This window comes from Geotrypetes seraphini, chromosome 14, assembly GCF_902459505.1.
Source record: "Geotrypetes seraphini chromosome 14, aGeoSer1.1, whole genome shotgun sequence".
Classification (NCBI taxonomy): domain Eukaryota; kingdom Metazoa; phylum Chordata; class Amphibia; order Gymnophiona; family Dermophiidae; genus Geotrypetes; species Geotrypetes seraphini.
Window position 1 is genome coordinate 41,781,645 of NC_047097.1, and position 21,705 is coordinate 41,803,349.

General features: G+C 43.7%; 1 protein-coding gene across 9 annotated transcripts in view; it reads left to right on the plus strand.

The window, feature by feature from the left end:
• LRRC49 (leucine rich repeat containing 49) overlaps positions 1–21,705 on the plus strand; it is a 262,562-nt gene that overhangs the window by 41,571 nt on the left and 199,286 nt on the right. For all 9 annotated transcript variants that reach the window (XM_033919763.1, XM_033919761.1, XM_033919755.1 and 6 more), the window contains 3 exons: positions 6,069–6,296; positions 13,666–13,771; positions 20,540–20,743. In XM_033919763.1, the coding sequence (XP_033775654.1) occupies positions 6,137–6,296; positions 13,666–13,771; positions 20,540–20,743 (470 nt within the window). In that variant the 5' untranslated portion in view covers positions 6,069–6,136. The remainder of the gene's footprint in view (positions 1–6,068; positions 6,297–13,665; positions 13,772–20,539; positions 20,744–21,705) is intronic.

The window sequence follows — 21,705 nt, forward strand, 5'->3', positions numbered from 1 at the left end:
CAGTGATGTATGACATTATTCAATAAACTAGTGTTTAATCCTGTTACATTAATGGGTGCTAGAATATATTTCTGTCTGTCTTTCTTTCTTTCTGTGTCTCTCCCTGCCCCTGTCTCTCTCTTCCTTTCTTTCTTTCTTTCTCCCTCCCGCTGTCTGTCTTTCTTTCTTTCTGTCTCTCTCCCTGCCCCTGTCTCTCTCTTCCTTTCTTTCTTTCTCCCTCCCGCTGTCTGTCTTTCTTTCTTTCTGTCTTCTCCCTGCCTGCTGTCTTTCTGAGTGTCTGTCTTTTGTTCTAATGCGCTGCCTGCCTGCCTGTCTTTCTGTCTCTCCATGGCCCCCTTCTGTCTCCCCTCCCCCAAAGCACACCAAGATTGCTCCCAGGCCCCCTTCCCTCTCCACTTCCCTGTGCAGCAGCAGCAGCATTTTCCTCCCATCCTTCCCTGTACAGAAGCAGCATTTCCCCCCACACACACACTTCCCTGTGCAGAAGCAGCATTTCCCACCCTTCCCTGTGCAGCAGCAGCATTTCCAAGCCTTCCCCCCATACACACACACTTCCCTGTGCAGAAGCAGCATTCCCCCCACACACACACACTTCCCTGTGCAGCAGCAGCATTTCCAAGCCTTCCCTGTGCAGAAGCAGCATTCCCCCCCACACACACACTTCCCTGTGCAGCAGCAGCATTTCCAAGCCTTCCCTGTGCAGAAGCAGCATTTCCCCCCCCACACACACTTCCCTGTGCAGCAGCAGCATTCCCCACCCTTCCCTGTGCAGCAGCAGCATTTCCCGGCCTTCCCTGTACAGAAGCAGCATTTCCCCCCCACACACACACTTCCCTGTGCAGCAGCAGCATTTTCCACCCTTCCCTGTGCAGAAGCAGCATTTCCCCCACACATACACACTTCCCTGTGCAGCAGCAGCATTCCCGGCCTTCCCTGTGCAGAAGCAGCATTTCCCCACACACACTTCCCTGTGCAGCAGCAGCATTCCCGGCCTTCCCTGTGCAGAAGCAGCATTTCCCCACACACACACTTCCCTGTGCAGCAGCAGCATTTCCCACCCTTCCCTGTGCAGCAGCAGCATTTCCCACCCTTCCCTGTGCAGGAACATGGTAACCTTAGCTAAAGTGCACTGGCCTATCCACTGGCTGGGTAGCTTAACAGGGAGCCAAAAGTCTCCATAAAGCCAGTAAATATCAAATCTGATGCAGCAACAATGGGGCATACCTATGAGCCAAGACAGAACAATAACCTGGAGGTAAATTACCTACAAAACTACCCTGTGTCAGATTAGAAACATGACATGTGTAATTGCCCTTATAGATGGTAACGGCAATATCAAGCTTTTGCTGTCCTGGCAGCAAAGGGTATTTGGAACACCACAGCGCACAAAGGGGATCGGTAAAATTAGAGGAGGTAGATAGATCCCATAAGAAAACTGATGTGTCAGATAGCTAGACCCACCCTTAAACCACATGTCCATAATGTACATACCTTCATCAGTAGGTCTAGGGTTGTCAATAGTAAGAGAAAGCTTAATAATTTGTGCAGGAACACTTTTCCTATAACAGTTTCCAACCTTATGAAGGGTCATACAAGTAAGCAGTGATTTACCATTTTGGTCCACCTTTTTTCAGAGTATTTTCTAGTTTATAAGCCCAGTCAGTATCAATATTCCACCCTACTGCTCCCCAGAATGCACACTTATCCCCCAACGTGAGTCAGTAACATATATATATATATATATATATATATATATATATATATATATATACATATGTCTTTAGTTTATATACATATGTCTTTAGTTTTAGGAATCTCTGAGGACCAATGGCACAGCCTTGGGATATCAATTGATGAACAGTCCACAATGTCACAATATTCAAAGGAGAAGGTAGCAACTTGCACACTGCTGGAATTATACCAAAGGGTAGCATACTGTCTGTCTTTCTGGATTCCAATTGAAGGACAGCCTTTGCAAGGGAGTAGTCCAGCTTAACGTGTGTTCGCAAAGAGGTGCCGGGGGTGCTGTTTACAGCAGAAGTGTCATTTACAGATGGGTATGGGCAGAAAGTGTCGTGGACCCAGAACACATCATCCCTGTAGACCCAGTTAGAAATGATCCATACAGGGAGAAAAACTAGCAGCAGCATTGCCAGTAAGAGAATGATAAAGTTGGTAGAATCCTGCAATGAGATCATCATGTTGTTCCACTGGAGGAGGTGAAATCTGCGCAGGGAAGACTTGCTTCTGGGGTTTTAGGTTAACCCTCTTCAAGCGACTTGTGTGGATCCAAACAGGACACTCCTCAGTGAATGCAGCGGGCCTGGTCACAGTGATCACAGTAGTGGGAAGGCCAAAGGGGAAGTCCGTCTGCTTCCGATCCTTGGAAAGCTTCTGGACAATCACCAGGCTGGAAAAAATGGGTAGGAATCTGTGGAGAGAAAGGAGAAGTGCAAGACACGTTTCTTTGAACAAGCCCTAATATTTCAATGAGCTTTTGGACGTATTCCTCCTGTATCAAATCTACCCATGGGGAGGGGAAGGTCATCCCGTGAGAACCTCAAAGGGAGAGCAGCCAGATGTCTGTGCATGCAGAAAGAGATACTTGAAAAGAAATGCTTGAAAAGCATTCCAAATATCATTCAGCAGCTGTACTCCAATGTGATCCAAATAAGAGATAGAAAACAAGAGAAACCATATTGCCTGTACTGAATGTGGCAACATGTAACAATACCAATTCATTTACTTAGTATAGCTATGGCAAAAGAGAGACAATACTCAGTTACTTAAGGTTCTTAATTGAACAATCCAAAAGGATATGTTTTTGCGTGCTGCATATAACTATTATGCACTTCAGAGAGACCATACTGATGTACTGAATGTATTCAGAAATGTATACTGAATGGATCATATGTAGGGAACACCACGAAATAAACGCTGTATAAAGTAAAACTTTTTCTTAAACATATAACCCCTAACTAAACTATATTCAGAATATAAAAACTATAAGTAAAAGAACATTGCGCAGTTAGGCTAGTAAGAAGTGGAAAAAGAGCTCTAGAAATGGCCAATGTAGAAATGGCCAATATTATGTATCCTGGGGTACCCACTAAACTAAAACAAGTAGACATGACACAGACAAAACATAAAGTTTTAAGCGTGGAGCTATTACTCCATCTGTCAAGTGTGCAGGGCTGAATTTAACTCTGCAAATAAACACATTGATATAAAAAAAACCAAAACAACAAATAATGTATATCATAACCATCTCATATTTGGAAAAAGGCATAAAGCTAATGTCTCTTTGGAGTGTCTCTATCTCTGCAGTGATAAAGAGGACCCTTGGAAAACATTAGAAATATCTGTGCCAAAACTGATCTGGGATGGCTATGTATACATCCGGACAAAACATTTTAAATTAGCAACATCCTAATTTCAGCTAAAACAATAGAAAGGAATTGTATTTTCCAATTTGTTTTCAATTCACAAATGTGCCAGCTGTAATTATCGAGCTATATATATCTGTATCAAGGAGCAAAAGGTCAAGAATGAAAATATCACTAGCAAGAAGTTAAAATGTCGAGCGAGCACTACGATAACCAATACCATGATATTGGGCAATTGAATAAGGGAGAGCTAGCAGCTGGTATCCAGGGTTTCCCCTCTTTGCACCAAAGTCCATCCAAAAGGGCGGCTTTGGGCACCTGCCAAACGCCAGGCATCAAGTTCAGAGGGGGGGGGGGGGTAACAAAGGACTAGAAGGGAAGAGAATCCTGTTCACCCGTGAGACCCAGGAGCCCATTTAAAAGAAGGGCTTGGACATCGTGAAAAGTGTGAAGGGTAATGGGGTGACCAAGGGTCAAAGGAGTAACCATCTCTACCACCATAGCACAAGCAGCCAGGGAACTTGAACAGGAGTGACTATAAAAAAAGGCAACAGAGCGTAACTTACCGCCATGTTCTCCCTTCATGGTGTTACAATGGTCCCAAACAAAGAGATAAACATATGGGCAGAAGCAGGAGAACCCAGACCTGAGCTAGAAACCAAAGCACATTTCATGAGTCCATCTGATAAGAGCAGTCATTTCAGAAACCAGGGTCTGTCTCAGAATCTGGTCATAGAAGGAACAAGCAGAGATCCATTGGCGGCAGTGACCAATCATAGCAAGAAAAATAAGCATGTCTTTCTTGGTAGCTGGGCGGGGCAGACCCAGAACAGCAGCAGTGCGGAAAGTGCAGATTTTCCTCTGACCATGAGACAGGACAAAACCCAGGTATTTCACTTCAGATTTACACCAGTGCTGTTTATTTCGTGACACCTTGTGACCACACACAAACAACCATTATAAAAGGTGCAAACTATCAGCCTGACAGGTCTCCTGAATTATGGAACACAAAAAGTTGTACAAAATGAGGGCAGGACCATGAGGGGCAGTGCATGACTGTAGAATAGCCCGAAGGACAATGGAGTCAACATAGCCCTGGGGCAGTCCACACCAGGTATACTGTTGCTTAAAGGTGAAGGCAAAAAAGAGCTGAAAAGCCTCACCAACAGGGACTAAAATAAAACATTCTTTAGGACAATGACAGAAAAAAAATCATTGGCTGCCAGTGGAATGGTGGAAGAAACATAAGTGCAATGAGAATTACCAAAATACTAACAGCCCTAAAGTCTAGGACGAAACAGGGAATGCCATCAGCTTTGACAACAAGAGCGATGGGCGTATTATAAGAAGAGATGGTGGTTTTGATAATGCCGGAGAAAAGATAAGTGACAAGCAGTGGAATCACACCATACTGCTTGATAAAAACAAGAATGAGTAACTTCAAAGAAATACTATAGGGGGTCAGTGGAAGCCCAAACTGAGAAGTCTGGGGGAAGGGGCAAAAGCATTCATGCACGGACCCTGATAATGAAAGCTGCTTGTAGACAAGCTGCGAAGGAAAGATCTTAGACTGATTCAAACAGCGCTTGCAATTCATTCCACATAACAGCACATCCTACCTCAGTGTTAAACATTGGTGACACAGAAAGATGTGAGCTGAAGGAAGAATGTCATACACACACAGCCGTACAAGTCTCATTTGTCTAGGAGAATCCTAAGTGCCTTTATGACTCATTACAAAAACAATATAACAATGCAAAAATATTTGCTTATCTTACCTTATAAGCGAGGTACAATAAGAGACAATAAAATCTTATACTCTATAAAAGTTTTAACCTTACAAATGACAGAGTGGGCAGGGGGGGTTCTATAAATAATTTCATTCTTCCCGAAAGAATGGCAGCTGCTTATATTCACGAGGGGCACTTACCGAAAGTACCCCGAGATTTTCCCAAAAAACTCCATAATAGAACCCAAAGCTTGAACTTAAAAATAAGGGGTGGGTACAGGTCACCACTACCTAGTGAGTATTAAAGATCAGAAAAAAATTCAGAAATACTCACAAAATATTGGTGATATCATCTGCCCATCGCGGACGTGCCCCCAACTGAAAAGGATTAGGTCCCAATTCCTGCCCCATACTTTCTCTGTCATTTGGAAGACAGGTGCACCCGGGGACATATTGTAGAGGCAAGAAATGATCTCCAAACATGTCCGCTTTATTATCAGCTTCACATCTCTTTTATATTATTCTACATGAATCAGTGTCATCAGCATGTGACGTAAACACAAACCATATATGGACACAGGTCACATGAAACTTTAAAGACATCAGCATTTTTTTTATCTGGAGACTGAAGTCCAAAAGGTAAGAAAAAGCCTTAACCAGCAGAGCCCCTAATCTAAATCTGTTTGCAAATATGGCTTATAAAAACAATTGAATCCGCTTTACAACAAGTTAAGAACATCTCTGTTCAAACATAAATGTCCTTGTAGCATTTTCAAAGAGGGAAAGACAAACAAGGTCTGGCTTTACAGCTTGAAAACATGGCCTAAGGACATGATACGTGTCCCTTCAATGCACATATACGTTAAGGTTAACATAGCATAACAATGATCCCTACATTTGAAAACTGTACACCTTTGTAAAGGAAACAACTTTCCTTTCTCCTTTTGGTTTAGGAGATGCAAGGTTATCAAGTCCTTTGGTTCGTACTAGACAGACCCCATCAGCAGCAACTGTGGTAGAAATGTTTGCTACGGAATTGAAACATGGATTAGATTCTTTGCCTTTGGGAGCATCTGGAGAAATCAATCCTATTACTTCAGTAAAGTCTAGGAGCAGATCGGCTTCTCATAGATCTGTTCTAAATGTTTCAAAGAATCAAGGGGATATTTGCTTTGGAAAAGGTATGTGGTTATTTTTCAGAATCGTAGGTTAAAGTAGTACTGTATTTTTACGCATATAAAGTACACTATTCCAGTTTCTTTATCGTCTCTCCTGACCAGCACAGAAAATGATGGTAATAGCTCACCATGACCAGCAGGTGGAGACTGAGTCACAAACCTTTGGCTGTAGTACAAGTGGGCTGTGCAGTTCCAAGTACAATCAGTCTGCTCTCGGTCTCCAGCAGATGGAGGTGGCAAGCCTGTGCAGTTTTCCCTGGTTTAGTGTAGGGTTGTTGAATTTTTTTTAAATTGGCCTTCTTGTCCCTGTTTGTGGTGCTGGATTGAGCTTGGGGGACCCTTTTGGGGATCCATCTGACCTCAAGAGTGCCACACTCGATGGGTCGAGTCCCTCCCCCATTTCCCCCACCTCTCCAAATCTTTACTGTAGAGGTGCCTCAGCTGTAAGCCTTGCCACTGATACCAGCAAGGCATACGGCTTTGAGAGCCAGTGGGGTCTGTTCAATTGTAAATTAAAGTTATATTAAAACAAAAAAAAAAAGTCCTGAGGCAGTGCCGATCTGGAGGGAAGCCCTCAATTAAGGTACTATATATTGATTTTAATTGCTAACTGGCATTTGTATTTTTTTCTTGTAGCAGTTTTCACAGTGATCACTTTTAAAGGGAAAAAGTGCTTATTGGGCTCCACGCGCGTGGTCAGTGTGGTTGGCCTGTGCACAAAGTGCACTGGGTGTCGCGAAGAGGAATCCTTGCCGGCTTCAGGTGCCGATGAGCAGGGTTCCCCTTCGTACGTGTACCGCAAGCCGGCAGAAGGCAGTGGGGAAGCCCAGACTTCCCCTACCGCCCACACAGGGATTTCCCCAGCCACCGATGATCAGGGAAAGGAGGTTTCCCTTACTACTGCTGCTGCTGGCTTGCATGCTTTAGGCACAGGTAACAAAGTCAGTCCTCAAGGGCCGCAATCCAGTCGAGTTTTCAGGATTTCCCCAGTGAATATGCATGAGATCTATTAGCATACAATGAAAGTAGTTCTTGCAAATAGATCTCATGCATATTCATTGGGGAAATCCTGAAAATCCGACTGGATTGCGACCCTCAAGGACCGACTTTGACACCCTTACTTTAGTGGCTGGGGTAGTGCAGGCCTCTGGGGAGTTTTTGCACTGGTTTTAGCAGGAAGCTCCTTCATCTTGTCTGCAGCCTCAGGTGATAGGGATAGGGACAGGATTAGAGAATTAGAGGCAGTTACAAAATTAGTCAGGGACACTGTTCAGGCAATTAGGCCTGATGGGCCGCTGCGGGAGCAGACCGCTGGGCAAGATGGACCTCTGGTCTGCCTCAGCGGAGGCAACTTCTTATGTTCTTATGTGACCTTCCCCCTGTATTAGAGAGACAGGGCAGGTTTCTGCTGGGTCTCCTGTTTTGGCAGTGAGTCCTGCTGTGTTGCCAGGGGGGTTTTCCCCTAGATTTTGTATTAGCTTTGTGCAAAGCTTTCCTTCAGGTGGCTGGGGGTCCTGTTTCCTCCCCGGAGGTCTCGGGGTTTTCAGGGGGAAGGGTGTTTGCCTTCCGCGTCCACCCCGTTCAGCCCCCCTCAGCACCGGTTCTGACCCAGTCCCCCCGTTTTCGTCTAAGTGGCCAAGGGTCTTGTTGGACAAAGATATTTTGTTTGGGAATGCGGATACACCTGATGAGGACTTAGACCCCTCAATGAACCCCCAAGATCCTCTCGGGGGGATGGATGCTGCTGGCGGGTGTTTTGTGGAGCTGCCAGCTGGTGAGGATGCATTGGTGGTGTGCATTTTTCAGCGGGAAAAGCTCCAGGAACTTATTCTTTTGTTGGTTTTGCGTTTCGAGGAAGATGCAAAGGAGCCCCCATGTGTGGTGGACCCCCTGCTTTGGGGGCTCTGCTTGGCCTCCCATTCTTTTTTCTATGCATCAGGATATTCGGGATATAGTGCTCGCGCAGTGGAAAGCGATGGACACACTTTTTCATTTTATGCGCTCCATGACTCGCCTGCATCCTTGAAGGGGGATAGGGATACCTTGAAGCCTCCTCTGGTGGATGCGGTGGTTTTGGCCATTGTGCATCGGCCAAAACCACTGGTTTTGGTTGAGGGTGGCTCGGCCTCTGAGGATCGTAGGATAGAGTCTCTTCTTAAGCAGAGTTTTGACGTGGCTGCCCTGGCGGTCCAGGCGGTCTGGTGGCTCAGGCTTGTTTTCTTTGTCCAAGCATGTTCTTGGCAGGGAGTCTGATGCCTGGTCTATGGTGGATCAGGAGGTAACTAAAATTGAGCTGGGCGCTTCTTATCTCTTGAATGTCATGTATGATTTGCTGCAGGCTTCGGCCAACTCCATGGCTTTTGGAGTGGCTGCTTACCATTCCCTGTGGCTCAGGGGTTGGTCGGAGGATGTGGCGTCTAAGGCTAAGCTTACGAAATTTCCCTTTTGGGGGTCTTTTTGTTTGGCAAGGATCTGGATAAATTGGTTCAGACTTTGACTAACTCTAAGGTGCTCCGCCTTCCTGAGGAATGTGTTTGCCCGCCGTTGCGAGGGGGGGGGGAGGTTGCTCAGGGGCGTTTGCTTGATTTTTGCCATTACCGCCCTGGTCAAGGGGTGACTTCCTTTTCATCCACTGTTTCTTTCAGGGGCTGTTTCTTTCAGTGCGTGCAGTCCTTTCGGGGGGGCCCGCCGGGTGGGAGTGGATGCGTGATTCCTCCAGTGGCCCTTCCGCCGCCCACCCAGCTCAATGATTCTTTGCCGGGTCTTCCTCTGGTGCCGGTAGATGCCCGATTCTGGAAGTTTTACCAGGGGTGGGTCAAAATTACAACAGATCAGTGGGTTCTGGAGGTGATTTGAGACGGATATGCTTTGGAATTTTAATAATAATAACAGTTTATATACTGCAAGGCCGTAAAGTTCTATGCAGTTTATAATAGTTAAAAATACAACAAAATTCAATAAAACTAAAAAGTTAAAAACCAATAACTAAAACCCCTAAAAAGATCTGATTATTGCATAATAAAATTTTTACAAGTCAGCTACCTAAGTACTTCAAAAACATGTGTTTTCTCAGGGCTTTCCATATTGCTTCCTCTCTTCTCCTTGTCAGGTGGCTTGGAAGAAGCAGGCATTTTGTCAGACACTACAAAGGTTGCTCAACCTCAAAGCAGTGGCTCTATTGCCTCCTCGGGAGTTTTGCACCAGAAGGTATTCCATTTACTTCGTGGTGCCCAAGAAAGAGGGGTCTTTTCTGCCCATTTTGGATCTTAAAAGTGTGCTGTCCTTCCATATGGAGACACTGAGATCTGTCATTCTGGCGGTCCAGCCGGGAGAATTCCTGACTTCTCTGGATCTGACAGAGGCCTACCTGCATGTTCCAATTCGGGCCTCCCATCAGCATTTCCTTCGCTTTGCAATTCTTATCAGTTTTGTGCACTTCCATTTGGTCTGGCAACAGCTCTGCGGACTTTCACTAAGATTATGGTGGTGGTGGTGACTGCCTTATGCAAAGAGGGCATCCTAGTTCATCCCTATCTGGACGACTGGTTGATTTGAGCAAAGTCCTTTCAGGAGAGCTCCCGGGTTATGTCTTGGATTGTGGAGTTCCTGCAGTCATTGTACCTATTGACCCCATCTCAGTGCCTGGAGTACCTTGGGGTACTCTTAGACACCAGTTTGGGGATAATCTTCCTTCCAGAGGCCCGAGTGTGCAAGTTGTAGTCGCAGGTTCACTTTCTGATGGGTTGTCGGTGTCCTCGAGCGCAGGATTTTCTGCAGGTTTTGGGGGTCGATGGCAGCCTCCCTGAATGGGCTCAGGCTCACATGCCTCCACTTCAGTATACTCTTCTCTGGTGGTGGTTGCCTCAGATACATGATCTGGACTCTCCTTTCCTCTTCGGGGGTTAGTTCGTCTGGTGGTTATAGTCTTCCAATCTGGTTCAGAGAGTGAGTCTGGATCAGCCTCGGTGGACAATGCTTATCACAGACGCCAGCCTCCTTGGTTGCTTGGCTTAGGGCAGCTGGTGTCCGGAGGAGGCATCCTGGTCGATCAGTGTTCTGGAGACCAGAGCCATTCAGTTGACGTTGCTAGCGTTACAAACATTGCTGATGGGCAAATCAGTTCATGTTCTCTAGGACAATGCCATAGCAATGGCTTACATCAATCGTCGAGGAGGAACCAAGAGTCCTCTGGTGGTGCAGGAGGTTTCTCTGCTCATGGCTTAGGCAAAGACTCATCTTCTGGACATCTCAGCTTCCCACATTGCGGGAGTGGAGAATGTCCAAGTGGACTTCCTCAGTTGTCATGGTGCTAGATACTGGAGAGCAGTGTCTCGGTCCCGCAGTCAGATGGGGTCAGCTGGTTCTGGTGTAAATGCCAAAGCGCCCCTGTTCTTCATTCGGCGCAGGGATGTTCAGGCCGAGGGGCTGGATGCTCTGTTGCAGCCTTGGCTGACAGAAAGCCTCCTGTATGTTTTTCCCTCGTGGCTGCTGGTGGGCAGAGTCCTTCTTCACATTGCTTGTCACCTTGGCTGTGTGATCCTGGTGGCTCCGGATTGGGCCCAGGCATCTGTGGTATTTGGATCTGATTTGGTTTCTCTTGGCAGATCCTCTTCTGCTGCCCCTCTCACCCGACCTTCTGATGCAAGGTCCCATTCCAATGTTTGATCCGGGTCCCTTTTGCCTTTCAACTTGGCCTAAGAAGGAAAGGTTATTCAGATAAGGTGATCTCCACCCTCTTGGGTTCCCGGAGACTTTCCACCTCTCGGGCTTATGTGTGAGTTTGACATATCTTTGAAGAGTGGTGTTCAACACGTGGCGTGGTGCCCCTTCGCGTCTCTTTGCCTCACATCTTGGAGTTCTTGCACACTGGCCTGGATAGGGACCTTGCCTGGTCTTCCCTCCGGGTTCAGCTTGCGGCCTTGTCTACCTTTCGCAATTTGTTGCATGGTCGGTGTTTGGCCTCTTTTTCCTGATGTGATTCGTTTTTTTGCGGGCAGCTAAGTTGTTTGGACCTCTGCTGCAGCCTTCGGTTCCAGCTTCAGATCTCAGCTTGCTATTTTCCATGCTAGTGCGCTCTTCTTTTGAGCCTCTGGGCTCCTGCATGTTGAAAGACCTTACTCTTAAGATGGTCTTCCTGGTGACCATTATTTCTTCGAGATGCATTTCTGAGCTGCAGGCTTTCTCATGTAGGCTCCCTTCCTGGAATTCTCTAGGGAGGGGGTTGTGCTGTGGCCGGTTCCTTCCTTTCTGCCAAAGGTGGTCTTGCATTTTCATGTCAGCCTGTCTGTGGTCCTCCTGGTCTTGAGTAGTCGAGAGGGTTCTTTGGAGCAGAGGCAATTGTACAAGTTGGATGTCTGTCAGGTCCTTCACTTTTATGTTCAGCAAACCCAGGAGTTCCAGAAATCAGATCATATTTTTGTCCTCTTAGCGAATCCTCGTAAGGGGGATGGTGCTTCTAAGGCTACAATTGTGCGAAGGATCAAGGAGGCCATCACTTCTGCATACCTTCAGAAGAAGCCTGTTCCGGAATTTCTCAAAGCTCATTCCACTTGGGGTCAGTCAGCTTCTTGGACGGAGTCTTCTCTTGTACCTCTGACGGATATCTGTAAATTTGCGGTTTGGTCTTCTCTCCATTCCTTTGTGTGACACTACCATGTGGACATTCAGGCGTATCGGGACATGATGTTTGGGGAACCCCTTTGGGGGTCCCACACATGATAGGTACTGTTTTGGTATGTCCCATCAGTTTCTGTGCTGTTCTGGAGAGACAAAAAAGAAGGAGAAAATAGGTTCCTACCTGCTAATTTTCTTTCTTTTAGCCTTTCCAGATTGGTACATACCGCTCCCGGTTGTGTTCTTGTTCAAATTTTTGGTGTGAAGAGTGCAGTTTTTACTGCGGTGTCTTTTTCGGGCCCTAGGCATGTGCCTATGGGCCTACCCTTTAATCTGGCCCTGCTTTTGCCGGCTTCGAGCCTTCCTCTATGCCAGGTCCTGCCTACTTCCTATTTCCCCAAAGGCAGGATCCGACAGAGAAGAAGGCCTGAAGCCGGCAACAGCAGCGAATTGTGAATGCTGCTGCTGCCCAAAGAAGTTCATGATGCCAGGCCTTGGGCACTCACTTAGGGGCTTCACTGCCGATGGGGTGACAGAAGGAGGAAAGGGAGCAGAGGGGGAGAGAATTGCTGCATCCAACTGGAGGGAGAAAGAAGATGAGGAAGGGAGGGAGAGAAAGGAAGGAATGAAAGGAGATGCCAGAGCATAGTCAAAGAGGGAAGGGAGGGAGGAAGAGATGCCAGGGCATGGGAAGAGAGGGATGGAGGAAGAGATGCCAGGGCATGAAGGGAAGGAGGTAGGTATGCCAGATCAAGGGAAAAGGAAAGGATAAAGGAAGGAGGAGATGTCAAAGCATGGAGGGGGTGGGGGAGATGGAAGAAAAGGAAAGGAGAGAGATGCGAGGGAATCAGGGAAGCGAGCTGGGGGATGCCGGATCGGGAGGGGTGTGGAGCAGCGCCAGTGGCTTCGGGAGGGGGGGGGGGAATCAAGTGAGTTTCCCTTACTTCCTATGGGGAAACTTGCTTTGATATATGAGTAAATTGGTTTTTGAGCATGCTTCTGGAACAAATTATGCTCTTAAACCAAGGTTCCACTGTATTGAGTTTCTCCGATTATTATGTATCAACATGTTTTGATCACTCTATCTTGTTCTTTGTCTAATTTTACATTCACATTTTTAATTGTAATTTTAGTGTATGTTGGTATATTGCTTTTAATGTAATGTCATTTTTGTTACACTTTTTAGTCCTTTATTGTCCCCTAAGGAAGGCGATGTCATTGCCAAAACTTGGATCCTAGTTGGGACCACATTTGTTTTGCACATCAAGGACTTGTTACTGAACTTTGGACAAACTATTAATAAAGTATTTATAACTGCATGTTGGTCTTGACATCTCCAGTGCCTCTTCTTTTGTTGTTCTGTTTTATTTTGAGGCTTGGTACCTTCTTTCCATTTTTTTTTGTAAATAACCCATCTACACAGCTAAATGGCTTTTGGAAAGTGCCTAATAGGTACAGTACATACAAAATAAAATTCAATTTTTAAACATATGATGTCCAATTATGCAGTTTTACAGGACTGAGATGATTATTGTTGAGTTTATCAAAATCCCAGAGGAGTTAATAAAGGGAGTGGGGGTAAGGCAGAAAATTTTGCCTAAGGCATCTAATACTCTTGCACTGACCCTGGGTGCAAAACCTTTATATAAATCAAGTTCTAGGTCTGTTGTAAGGGTAAATAGGAATACTTCCACTTTTGAAGCCTAAAGTTCTAGAAGAGGTTGAACTGTTCTTGTTGATTTTTGCTTTTGTCTGTTAGGGGATCACACCAGTTGTTATATAAGAGGTAAAAAGGGTGGATTTCCAGTTGTGCAGCGCTCTGCTGAAGAGAAAATAGCAAATCCAGATCTACTGAACTTGGAAAGGTAGGGAATTCTCTTTGAGGAAAAGAAGTAAATATGATGTGCTGTACTATAGGAAAAGACATATGGAAACTTATGTAAAGTACAAACATGATCTTTGAAGAAGAATACAAAAAGATTTTGGGAGTACAGAGGTTCCATATCTATTACAATATGAAATGGCCTAGTCATCAAAGCTGTTGCTAAAATAACTTCAGCTTGAACACTAATATTCCTCTTAGGATCTAGTTGCTAAAGTTAACGATATATATGGTGTGCACATGCTTAAGGGTGAATGGATCTTCTATTGTGTGCTGCTATGCGTATCAGTCCAAGGTGCAATGAGAGATTAATATGGGAATCCCACCTGATACCCCAAAGGGCTGCCTGTTCCCTTTCCCAACTGCTGATCCACAATAGAAGTTTCACTGGGTTATTCAGACCTCTTATCCTATCCCTGTAACCCAGTGGATGCCATTCCTTTCTGGCCATCTGAACCCACCAATACTCCCATATAAAAGATTCCCCTGTGAGCCCACAATAACACCTCTCAGCCCATTCCTACCCCTTTGGAATGCCTGTTTACCATTCAGGAAGTCCCTAGCCTTTACCAACACCAAGGATGGGAGAGTCCACCTGGTAAGGCTACTACACTTTGAACAGCATTGCCTGTTGGTGTTTAGCAATGTGTTGTGCCTTGATATTTTATTGTCTTGGGAGAGGGGTGAGGTATCTAGGTCTGTAAATTTAGCAGTGGAAACAGAGTAGCCTAGTGGTCTGAGAAATGGGAAAACCAGAGTTCAAATCTTCTGTTAGTAATTCTGAACTCCTAGTCCTAGTCCTTGTCCTTGGAGAAGTCGCTTCACCTTCTGTTTTGTCAGTGCATCTTAAGACTATAAGCTTCTTAGGCTTGTATATCTAGTGTACCTGTCTATAAGGTTGCCTTGAGTGGATTTGGAAAGATGACTAATTAAATCAAAATTCAAAACTAGCTGGTAGAGTAGTGAATAATCATAATAATCAATAATCAATAATCAATAATCAGAGAAATTTGATGGCAGATAAAGGCCAAATGGACCATCTAGTCTGCCCATCCACAGTAAGCATTATCTCTTCCTGTCTCTAAGAGATCCTACATGCCTATCCCATGCATTTTTGAATCCAGACAAAGTCTCTGTCTCCACCACTTCTTCATGCATCTACTACCCTTTCTGTAAAAAAGTATTTCCTTAGATTACTCCTGAGCCTATCATCTCTTAACTTCATCCAATACCCAAAGCTTCATTACTGTATTTGCATAATTTTCATTTTCAGGTGTGCTATATTTAAACATACAAGCATGTGCAAAGTTTTGTATGGATGCACATGCTGAATTGTTAACGTTAACACATTACTGGATTTTATTGCCTCAGAAAGCCCAATATTAAGCAGGACATTTTAGACTTTTCAGATTGTTCAATGGATAGTGAACGCCGCAGAATATATGTATAGTTCTATAAATGAATAAGTTACTCATAGGAGCACCAAATATTGGTGCACAATTTTGTGGAAGATGACTGCATGGGTGGACTGGCTATGGTGTGGGTGTTCATATATTTATGTTAAGTGGGTGGGAACTGGGAAGGCTTGTGTGAACAATCATATCTTGAGGGCAACTGTAAATTCCTTAATTACAATCACCACCATTACTGAATTGCCAAAAAGAAAAAGAAAAATGCTCTTCTTGATTACATAATAAAACAATTTACAAGGACACAATATCTGCCTAACTTAAAAAAGGAAAAAGCATCCCCCCCCGACATCCCCCCGCAGCAGTGAAAACGACAGGAGGGATGCCCACTCCCTTCTGCCATGGCGACCCCACCACCTGCATGAGAAAAAATGGCAGAAGGTATGTCCACTTCCTCCTGCCATGCCGACCACTTCCCCCTGTGACAGCGAAATGGCAGGAGGGATGCCCATTGCCTCCTGCCACCGAAGGCCCACTCCCGCACTAGGTGCTCCCCCTGAACAAGCCCCTACCCTCTCCCTTCCCTCCCCCCCAAAAAAAGCCAGGAGGGGTGCTCCCCTGGCAACCCCCCCCTTACATTTTTTCGAAGATGGAAGCAGGAGTGAAGCATGGTGATTCCACCTTCAAGGTCCACCAATCCAAAGTCTTCTCTCCTTTAGGTGTCTGAGCCAATCAGGTCTTAGGCCCCTCCCCGTGCACCGAGGAGAGAAGGCCCACCATTTTGGATCGGCGGGCCTTGAAGGTAGAGTCACCGTGCTTCCATCTTTGAAAAAAGGTACCTGGGGGGGGGCAGGGGGGAGCATCTGATGGCAGGAGGGAGTAGGCCCGAACAGCTGAGTGGCAGGAGGCTTTCCCCTGCCTCTCTTCTCTTCAGGCTTCCCCTGCCAGCTTTGCGCATGTATGAGAGTCGCTCTTACAGTGATGAATCAGATGGGAGAGTTAGGGATTACGATGAACCTCTGCATGAATCATTTGCATATAACATTTTTAGTGTATGAATAGCTCTTTTTGAATTGGCCAAAAGTCAGATTGGAGCAGACCCACATGGTCTTACCGATCCTCTTTAGTGCATCAAGTTTCAAGTTTATTTAAAAATTTGATTGAATTGCTGATCAAAATTCTAAGTGATATACAAAGAATATAAATAGGGAATATACATATAATTATGAATAACAGACATAATAAAATATATTTCAAAAGCAAAGAACACATTGACACACTAAACCAAATGGGTAGAGGGGTAAGAACTACATTAAAATAGGACACTAAACATAAATGGTAAAAAAAAAAAGCTAGGAGGTGGGGGGGGGGGCAGTCAAAATGTAAAAAGATAGAAACTCAAAGTAAAGATGGGAGAGGATCCTCTATAAAGTTGGGCCGGCTAAGAAATCCTGCTTAGAAATAGACATTTTTAATCAAAAGCGTCTTTAAAGAAGAAACATTTCAGGTTGCCTTTAAATCGATCTAGAGATTTTTCTTTCCTCAAATGAATTGGTAGGGAGTTCCAGAATTGTGGGGCAGTATCAGAGAAGATAGTTGAACGCCTTTTTTGATAATTCTCAAAGAAGGGATAGATAACAGATGTTCGTCAGATCTTAATGAACGTGAAGGGTTGTAAGGAATGAGAATGAGAAGACTATCTATGAATAAAGGGTCTCTGTTGGCTTTTGACCCAATTCAGATATATAAGGTCACACATTCACAGTGTGTTAAATTCACAAACTGTGAATAGTTCACATCTGCAAGTAATGTGTAAATGTGAATTTATTTGAATAAAACAAGGAAAGCTGTGTTCTTTTTGAACTCTTTTGAAGCGGGTTCTGCTTATTCTAGGACTGTCATATATGTGTGTATGGAAACCTGGATTGAAAAGTGGGTTATTAAAGCCCATTACACTTTGAATGGCACTGCCTAAAGAGGAGCTGCGGAAGGCTTGCAAAGACTTGTACGTAGACTTATTTAGAAAGTTAGGGCAACTGAGCATTTCACCCATCTGTATAAATTTGATTACATTTAAATGCTTCCCTAATGATTATAGTGCAGAAATATAACATATCCTTGCTAACAGAAGCTGACTTACTTGAAGCACAGCTTTCTCTCTGGTATTGCTTCAACCACCTGTGGAGCATTTGAGGGACTTAAGTGTGTAATGGTTATTAATTACCCCAATCTAATAGGACCTACAATCTGGGCAATATTTAAAATGGTATTTAAAGTTATACACTGGTGCTGGTATCTGGGTGTTGGCACTGACTGCTGCCAGTATCCAGATAATGGCAATATTCAGGGTTAATTTCTAAGTGTGAATTTGGATAAGTTAGAATAGTTTTTTTTTCTGGATGCTGATGCTGAATATCACTGGTCTTTGGATAAATCTTGACTCTGGCCCCGAGACTCCCTTAGGGTGGTCTGTAGTGATTATCGGCATCACTATTCGGATATTGGTGCTGAATATTACTAGTCTTTGAATAATTCCTGGCTTTGGCTCCAGACTGCCCTGGGGTGGTCTGTAGTAATTATCAGTATCATCATCCAGATAATGCCATTGGAAATTGTGGATAAACCAGGTCGGTGCTATTTACCTAGGCAACAGGTTTTGCTGCCCATATATTTTAGTTTTGAATATTGGGCCAAATGTTTTTGTGGCTCTGGCAGTTTGCTTCTCCTCCTTTATCCATCCAGCACAGTTAGAAGCAGGGCTGAGATCTGATGCCATGAACCTTTATTCACATCTTCTCAGGATTTTTTTCCCCAATCGTATATCTATTCCACCAACAAACCTATTCTGGCTATTATAGCAACAGTTCTAGACTAGCATAAGAGCCTATATCAGAACCCTTCAATCATAGACCCTGACTCCAAGCCTAAGTATCAGCCTTAGGGAATGACCACAGCTTTCTCTCCCTTCTTCCAGGGGTTGTGAATATTATCTAAACAGAATTTCCAGTCTTAATGGACCCAGGGAGATTAAAATCCAATTTGGGATTAAACTGGGACTTTCTTGCATGCAAGTTTGGAATGCAGTGTTTTTATTTTTTGTGGGTATTTTTTTTTTTTTTTTTTTTAAGACTTACAACACTGCCTTCCTGATCCAAAAGCTGATCAAAGTGGTATACAGTAATTAACAAGAAACAAATATTAAAACAAAGAGTTCACGGGGGCGGGGCGAAAGCAAGATGGCGGCCTGAAGCTTCTCCAAAGATTCCACCGTACCTGCTTGCAAGCTTTTGGAGCACCTGATGGTAAAAAGGAAGTCCAAGTTCCGGGTTCTCCCGGGCGAAACTATTTCCTTGCCAGGCCAGACGGACACCTTCGTGGAACACAGCTCAGTAGCTGAAAGATCGGAGGTTTCCTCTGCTAGCGAACTCGCGCGAACTGAGGCGCGAGATTTCTCCTTAGAGGGCGTCACTCTATCCTCCGAAGAGCATAGTCCGCCCAGCTGTCCTGGAGCGACGGGGGAGTCCTTTTTGGATGTGCCGGCCCAGGAGACCTATTTGCTGGTCCCACGGAGCGGGAGGACCAACTCCGGTATGGGGTGAGAGGATGGGAACTCATCTCTCCAGCGGGAGTTAAGAATGCAGCAAAATCAAGAGGATATTTCTTCAGCTGAGGTGGCTCATGCTAAATAGGGAGCTGCAGGAAGTACTGGAGCAGAAGTCCCTCCTTTACAGAGGCCTAAGGTCTTCATAATGGAATCTATTTGGGAGGCTGTTTCTACAATGTAGACTTCTCTTGGGAGCCAAATTCAGCAACTATCTACTTACTAAATGCACCATGGCACTTTCAGAATATCTGGACCTAAAGTCAAAGGTAGCAAGTTTTAGAGTCTAAAACTAGAAGCACAAGCTCTAACTTGGACTAAGTACAGTGCTAGTTTGCATTTTAAACAGGAAATGATGGAAAATTCTATCAGGAGATGTAATCTCTGGATTATTAATTTTCCTAAAGTTCATCTTATACCGCCCTTAGTGGTTTAAAAGATATATGAGTGAAATTCTGAAAGTCCCTGAGACCTCATATCCACCTCTTTCAAAGATTTATTACCTTCCTACGAATGCTAGAACTCAAAATCCTAACCAGCAGAATGTTTCTGCTGATAGTTTGGATTTGACAAATTTCCTTGAGAGGTCGGACTCTGAAGCTCAGTTCTCAGCTACATTGATTGTACAGTTTGCTATTGACTCTGATAGGGAATGGATGCTCAAGATGTTTTTAAGTATAAGGATATACCTTTCCTGACGAACACTATAAGAATGTATCCAGATGTTTCTTGATCCACCCAGAAGAGAAGGAAGTAATTTCTTATATTGAGACCAAGGGCAGTTCAGTTGGGGGCGACTTTTGTCCTAAGTGTGTGATAACCTATAAGAATGAGAGATATGTATTCTTTGAACCGCAACAACTGTCTAAATTTGTTTCAGCTAGAGAGCAAACAACTTCTACTACACAAATTTTGCTGTTTCTAAGATAGCTCAAAGATATTTGCTACTTGTTTAGATCAATCTTTTGTTTCCTATTATTTGATTTCATGTGTTTAATTTCAGTTATATTTAAACTACGTCCCCAATTATTGTGGACTAACTATATCTTGTATTGAGGAGATTACCTATAAAGAATTTGGGTCTTTGTATTTCACCTACATGATATTTTTTCCTGTTTGACTTGTTATAATGTCAATTTTAAAATACAAATAAAGAATTAAAATAATTAAAAAAAACAAAACAAAAAACCAAGAGTTCACATACCATCAATAGCTTTAAACATCAAATTGACTAATTTAGAACATATTGGATCCAAACAAACAAGTATGTATCCTAATTCATTGATTGTCTTGCATAAATTTACATATGCTTTGAGGTAGGTGTTATCTCTTTTGGAGCCTTTGGGGAGGATGGGATAGAAAATGAAATAAATAAATGTAATGCATTCCACTCTAGGACTGCCCACTTGCAAATCAAGTAAAAATAAGCACTGCCTTTTGTAACACTTACATTTTACACTTTTTAAACTCCATACAACTTTATAACAGCTGTTTTCTGAATGTAAAACATGGTTTACACATCAAATATGCTTTATAAAATTATTCCCATAAAAAGCCTTGGTTATTGTTCTCGTCATGTATAATTTATAGCAGAACTTATATTTTCTGTACATAGTTTTGTTCTATGAATGACTTGTGCCTTATAACCCTGCTTGTATAAACTCACACACTCGGATCATTTTTATATAAACAAATTATCCCTTATAATTGATATTATTTATAATCTATTGCTCCTTTTCAGACAAAACTTGGCAGCTTGTCCAGTTATTGAAGGGGAAGAGCAACTTCGCCTATTAAACTTGCAGCATAACTTCATAACTCAGATGCAGAATCTTGGAAATCTGCGGCGTCTCATATTCTTGGATTTGTTTAATAATCAGATTGAAGAAATAGGTGGCATTTCATCTTTGTTTTCCCTTCGTGTTCTTATGTTGGGCAGTAACAGGTAAAAACCTAAGGTTTATATGGTATTAGTAGTTTGTTAGTTTTTGTATATTTTGGAGATAAATAGGTTATAGTACATTATATTATTTTTTAAAACATTACTGGATGAAAGTCATACTGACTTTTCTTGGTCTTAGAGTGAAAATGATACTTGATGTAACGTAAGATTTTGTTAGCAAATGATACTGTTGACTGTGTGATAACTTTGAAAGCGAATATGTGTAGATTTTGTGACAGCTTTACAAGGTTCCTGGAACAATGTCTAACCTTTTTCTTTTGTCTTGATAAAATTCAGCAAGTAGCAACCAGTCCCCATAAGTATTATGAGAGAGAGTCTGAGGACCAATAGAATGCCCTCTTGACATATGTGCACAGCCAGAGAGCCCTATGATATCTCATCTACTTTAACAAGAATATACTTCAGCAAGTAAATCATAAGAACATAAGTATAGTCTTACTGAGTTAGACCAATGGTCCATCAAGCCCAGTAGCCTGTTCTCATGGTGGCCAATCCAGTTCCCTAGTACCTGGCCAAAACCCAAGGAGTAGCAATATTCCATTCTCTCAGAATAAGCAAGATTTCGGAATTCCAAATAGTAGCAACATTCCATGCTACCAATCCAGGGCATGCAGCGGCTTCCCCCATGTCTTTCTCAATAACAGACTATGGACTTTTCCTTCAGGAAATTGTCCAAACCTTTCTTAAAACCAGCTATGCTATCCGCTCTTACCACAACCTCTGGCAATGTGTTCCAGAGCTTAACTGGTATCTGAGTGAAATAATGTTTCCTCCTATTGGTTTTAAAAGTATTTCCCTGTAACTTTGAGTGCCCCTAGTCTTTGGAATTTTTGACAGTGAAAACTGGATCCACTTGTACCCGTTCTACTCTACTCAGGATTTTGTAGACTTCAATCATATCTCCCCTCAGCTGTCTCTTCTCCAAGTTTAAGAGCCCAAACCTT